At 47.2% G+C, this 6,000-nt stretch overlaps 1 protein-coding gene across 3 annotated transcripts in view; it reads left to right on the top strand.

Moving 5' to 3' along the window:
- Nucleotides 1-4,062: 4,062 nt before the first annotated feature.
- TNIK (TRAF2 and NCK interacting kinase) overlaps nt 4,063-6,000 on the top strand; it is a 376,499-nt gene continuing 374,561 nt past the window's right edge. For all 3 annotated transcript variants that reach the window (XM_080809121.1, XM_080809120.1, XM_080809119.1), the window contains exon 1: nt 4,063-4,491. In XM_080809121.1, coding sequence (XP_080665247.1) covers nt 4,435-4,491 — 57 coding nt within the window. In that variant the 5' untranslated portion in view covers nt 4,063-4,434. The remainder of the gene's footprint in view (nt 4,492-6,000) is intronic.

Raw genomic sequence — 6,000 nt, 5'->3', positions numbered from 1 at the left:
TGTATCTGTGTATGTGGTCTCCTTTCTCCTCACCACTGGTCAGCAGTCCCTTGGGATGATACCCTGTCTCCTTGACCCAAGCACCCCTACTTACAAAGAGCATCTGTCTGGGTTGGGGGTGGAAATGTCCACCTGCTGATTCTCATTATCCTGCTTGATTTTTGTCATATACTTTGTCATCATCTAACATAATCTTAGTTATGGATCATTTATTTACAATTTGATGATTTGCCTCCATGAAAGCAAATCTCCAGGACCTAGTATGGTGTCTTGCACAGAGTAAATGATTTATGTCTTTATAGAATGAATGGATTAATGCCATTCTTTAGTTGTTTGCTACGATGAAAGTGCCTCTCTTTGTAGCTATTGCCTCTTACCTTGAAGCCTCCCCAGCTCTTGCCCTGGTCCTATCCTGCACAGTTTTGGTTTGCAGATCTACTGGCAATCAAATCCTACCTCCTTTATGTAATCCAGGAAGACCTCTGAATTGCTGGACCACTGATGCTCCCTTTTTTGTCTTCCGTAACTCTAACTAATTTTCTAAAATCTATTTCCTGTTATATCTGGGGATTTGTGGGGATAGAAGACATACAGAGTGTGCTTTTAGAAGCTCGACAAACCGTGTTACTGATTTCCAGCACTTATTTTAGTTGAAGCATGGATATGATATTAAATTACATTGAATCTAATAGAGGGACCCTAACCCCCTTTGGTATTCTCTCTCTCTCTTTTTAAAAAAGATTTTATTTATTTATTTGACAGAGATCATAAGTAGGCAGAGAGAGAGAGAGAGGGATATGCAGGCTCCCTGCTGAGCGGAGAGCCTGATGTGGGGCTTAATCCCAGGACTCTGAGACCACAACCTGAGCTGAAGGCAGAGGCCTAACACGTTGAGTCACCCAGGCGCCCCGGTATTCTCTTTTATAAATATTTTTTAAAATATAAAAATATTTCAAATATGCAGAAAGATATAGAGAACAATATAATAAATACTAATTAGTAGTCATCCAGATTTCAGAATTCCAACCATTTAGCAATATTTGCTTAAGATCTTTTTTTTACTAAATTAGATACCATTGTTGGAGTCTCCTTTGTGCCTTCTCATTCCATTCCTCTTCCAGCCTTCTCACTATCCTGAAGTTGATCGTGTACCTCCTGCCTGTGTCCATGCTTTCTATACATGTTTTTATAACCATATCTATGTTTTATAAACATGTATTATATGTTTATAGACATAAACAGAATGTTGTACTGTTTTACAGGATTTCAAATTGCAAAAAAATGATACAAATTCTTTTAATTCTTCAGTTTACCCCTAGAGAAAAATCTCACTTTGGTCAAATTTTGAATGCCTTTTCTGGCATTGCTAATTTTTCTTTTAACAAAGAAATAGCAGGCCTCAGGCTAGAAGCCTGGAGCAGGCAGCCATAAGTAGAATTAAATAATATTGCTTTATTTCCCATTATATTTATTTTGATGGTTCCTTCTATTTTTTAGCAAGTGTTGGTACCTTTCCAGTTACAGTAGTGATTTGTTTATTTGTATATTTATTTGAAGAAAGGGTGTATCCATGCCAGTGGGTGCGGATGGGGTGAAAAGACAACAGGAGAGGGAGAGAAAATCTTGAGTAGGCTCCACACCCAGAGCTGAGCCCAATGTGGGGCTCATCTCATTGCTCTCAGATCATGACCTGAACCGAAATCAAGAGTCAGATGCCCCCAAACGACTGAGCCACCCAGGCACCCCTGTTTCCTTTTAAATTAAATGAGAAAAAAAGAAAAGAATTGCTTGAAAGAAAAATATTAAGTAGATAATAGTATGGGAGGTACACAGACATGACAAAAAATTAGAGGAGTTTGTATTGAAATGGCTGAAATTTGATACACACTTGACCTCAAGGATAACGTTCAAGTTCCTTAATGAGACATGAGAAGCTGACCTTTGCTTCCTTTCTCAGTCCAGTTACCACTATTACCTCACCTCCAGCACAAACAGCTTGGAGTTTGCTCCTTCCGTTCCTAGCTGAAGGGGCCTTGACTATGGTAATCTCTCCTTTTATGGTATTTCCTGCACCCATCACCAACCCCCACCTCCATTTGACTCTGTTCATCCAGTCAGCCTCTACTGAAGCCCTCCCCCACTTACTACCCATTACTGTACTGAACATCAGTCTTCCAATTCTAAATCCAAGGGTAGAATTTAGTTCCAGTATCATAGCATCATCATGGCCTGAACAGCTGCTCAAGGTGTGAAGAAAGGATGTTTCAGATAAAATCTGTCGTATAAGATGAAGATTGTCCTTGAAAAAAAAAAAAACTATCTCATTTCTCATATGTTTGAAGTTTTAAAAATAGTTACGTTCATAGATCTAAATACCTGATCTTAATGATTTCTTTCAACACTGAAAGAATACATTACTTTGTCATCTAGATTAAGGGTAAAAAAGAAACAGAGAAGGGAAAAATAAGGACCATGATGGGAAGTACCATGATGGGAAATGACAGGTTTTTAATGTCATTTCAACATTACTCTGTGGCTTCTTGCTCCTTACTTAAGCTGGATGATTTCATTAGAAAATGAGAGATCAAATCGAGCATTCTGAACATAACGCATTTAAACGTTTGACGTTTTAAGGGCAAAAGCTCCTAAGTAACTGTGTGGCCATTGAGATGTTGGAACAATTTTCCAGTTTCATGTTCCCCAGTGCATATAAATAAGTACAATAATACTAACAACAACAATAAAAACACAGCGCATAGCGAATGCTGTTTAAAAGTGTTCCACTGTCTGCAGTCATGATGAACTAACGGCACTGACTTCCGTTCATTCATTCAAAAGTCTTATTCTGAAACCGACATTCACACCACAGGATTCCAAAGCCCTCGCTGCACTTGGCCAGATGTAAATTGTCTTATTAACAGAGATGCAGACAATGCTTTCAAAACTACTGCTGTATTTGGGGAAAAGTTGAATTTTAGCATTTCTTCCTATGCATTTCGCGTGGCCAAAGCAGAGGGGAAGGGCTGTGCGGGGGGCTGGGGGAAGTGACTTCATACTTTTGATTACGGAATGTCATGTTTACCACAGTAAACGTTCAGCCTTTAAGTGAGAAAGCGGGTGGAGTGAGATCGCTCTCACGCCGTGCGTTTTGTATGTTACATCTTACCCACCCGCCAAACTTTCTCCATCAGTCTGAGTAGGTCAGCTGCGGAAATGCTGCCTGAAAGGGAAACGCAGGGTCGGGAGGCGGCGTGTGCTGCCTTACCCGGTGTTGCCGTGGGAGTTACCTGAAGCACTCAAGCTCTTGTACCCAGAGAAAAAGCTTCTCGTTTCAATTCGGTCGTTTCCGTGGGGAATTGCAGTACGGGCAGGTCCTGGGTGTGGCGATGCCAACCGGGAACTCAGATCTCCGTCTTCCCGCTTCTGGCAAACCTTCCCAGCCCCGGACCGGCAAGTGACCCGCCCTCGAGACCCGCCTTCCGGGATCCCGGGGGTTGCTGGCGGACGGACCCCGCAGCCGAAGCAAACCTCTGGAGCACAGAGTGCGCTTCTCCCCCATTCGTTCCGCGCCTGGAGGCGGATCCCCTTCCCTGCACATAAGTCCTTATATGCACCGGTTGCACCAGCCCGTCTTACTCCAGCCCCACAAATAATTAATGGGGGAGGGAGGCCCGTCGCTCTTTTCCCCCCCTCTGGATTTGTTCAGCGCTAGAGCAGCGAACCCTGCCGAAAAACCCCCTGATGCGATTGAGAGCCATTGTGCTGCAGTGCACGAATTGGACACACAAAAATAAAACCCCTTTGCCCCTACGATAAGCGCGCCAGGGTTCAGGAGCAGCTTTTCACATCCAACCAGATTAGCCTGCAAAAGCCTGGGCGGAAAGGGTGCATGCCCCTCCCCCACCCAGGCTGGTGCTGAGGGACCGGGTCAGGAAGCGCGGCCTCTCCCCAGTTGGAGACCACGCCTCCTCCGCCTCCCCCCCACCTTCTTTACTCCTCCCAGGAAGCGGTGATAGACAGTTCTGTGTGGTTCTCCACCCCCACCCCTACCCCCCTCCCAGCAGAGTGGAGGAGTTGATGTGTCTCATTATAACAGCCAATGCAGCCGCCATCCACGCACAAGCAAAGAAGCATGTCCCATTTAAATACACCCACGCAGCCCCAGCGCCCTTAGCAGAGCAGGGCGCACAGCCCACACGCACCGCGGCTCGGGGCTTGGAGATCCGCGCAGGTTGGGCTCCCGGACTCGGCGGACCGAAGAAGAGCGGAGGATAGGGATCGGGTGCTGTGGGGCCGGGGTGGGCGGGGGAGGCTGGACCCCGGGCCTCTGGCGCGACACCCGCATGAGGACGCGAGTGAAATAGACCAAGGTGGAATTTCCAAGGGAGAAGCTTCAGGGTGGTTTTGGACCATTTCTCCCGCGAAGAAGTAGACATGGCGAGCGACTCCCCGGCTCGCAGCCTGGATGAAATCGATCTCTCGGCTCTGAGGGTGAGCAGAACATGTTTTCTGATTTCTTTCCAGTGGTTTGGGTCGGGGTTGGTGGGCTCGGGGTGTGAACTGGGGCCGGCATCGGTGGGCAGAGGCGAATGCGACGTGGAGGGAACCTGGCTTCTCGTTCTGATTCGGGGTCTGCTGAGGTGCTCTTGGCTAAGCCTCCACGCAGGGGCTGTGCGGTACGTGTCCTCCTTCGGTTGTGGCAAGGCTCCCCCGAGAACCAGTGGAGCTAATGCCAGTCTCGTCCTAGACCGGTGTAATAGCCGTAAAAATGAAATGCAATGCTCGTGGTGTGTGTGTGTGTGTGTGTGTGTGTGCGCGCGCGCGCGTGGTGTGCACACACGCCCCGGACGGTCACCTCGTGCCAAGGCGCGAGACCCCACCGTCCCTTTTTGCAAAAAGAATAACGGCAGCGTGAATAAAGGCACTGGCCACTCACTTTTTCCAGCTACCTGCAGGATGACATTGTGAGCCCGACTGTCCCCACGAAGCCGAAGCTGCCGCTCCAAGGGGACAGCTATTGCAATGCTGGTCTTGTAGATGGCAACTGCCTCCTCTACCCCCTTTCCGCCTTCCGCGCCCCGACTCCCTCTCAGCGCTCTCTTCTGTGCCAGTCTGCCACTCACCTTTATTTATGGTTTAACTTAGCCCTGCCTGTGCTTTCTGACTTAGTGCCTCTGACATTTCAGTTTTATGGCTGAACTTAAGCAGGTGAAAGGATGTGTTCTCAGCTTTCCCCCAATCAGACCGGAACTCCCGTGAGTGTGTGTGTGTGTGTTCGTGTTTGCTCTGTGTCTGTGGCCAGTCCTTTGTAGAGAGCATCTACTTCCCTCCAGCCCCGCGGGTTTGCGTTTACCTTCACGTGAATTGCCTCAGACGCCTTTTCATTGTATTGACTAAGACATCACTGCTATAGAATCCATTTTGCTGTTGTTTTGAGATCAGAATCCCAGGAATCCCAGTGTAGCCTCGACGACTCCCCACCCCCACCCTCGACTCCCAGCACACTCTTTCGGGGAAGGGGGCAGAGCTTTCTTGCCATTTTAATTAGATGCTGCCTGACGAAAAGGAGGTGAGGGGTGGGGATGGCGGCAGCAGCGTTGGGGGGGGGGCGCTGAGAAGAATTGGATACCAATTTAAGGATGGCTTCTTCCTCTCCTGAGCCAAGAATAAAATTTAAAAAAACAACCACATATATACTTGAAGCATGGGGGGCGGTTGAGACGGAATTGATGGTGTCTCTCCATACAGACACCCAGGATGGGTGAAGCTGGGAAGTTCACACGCCCTCCTGAGGCATACATTGTTAGACCCATGCTAAATCTTGGGATTATAGACCTGAATCTTCGTTACTTCTCCTGACACTGCCTCATTCTCCATGGTATTTTAAAGAGCTACCTTTTCAGTCAAAGTGGTACTTTTTCTTTAGTCTCATTAATCCTGTCTCCCTACACAGCTCCTTTTTAACTTCCCCTCCTCTTTTTTATCCAAGAGGTGAGGTTT

This window comes from Martes martes (genome assembly GCF_963455335.1).
Source record: "Martes martes genome assembly, chromosome: 1".
NCBI classification, from domain to species: domain Eukaryota; kingdom Metazoa; phylum Chordata; class Mammalia; order Carnivora; family Mustelidae; genus Martes; species Martes martes.
Note: the sequence above shows the minus strand (reverse complement) of the source record. Positions and strands in the feature narration are given on the sequence as shown.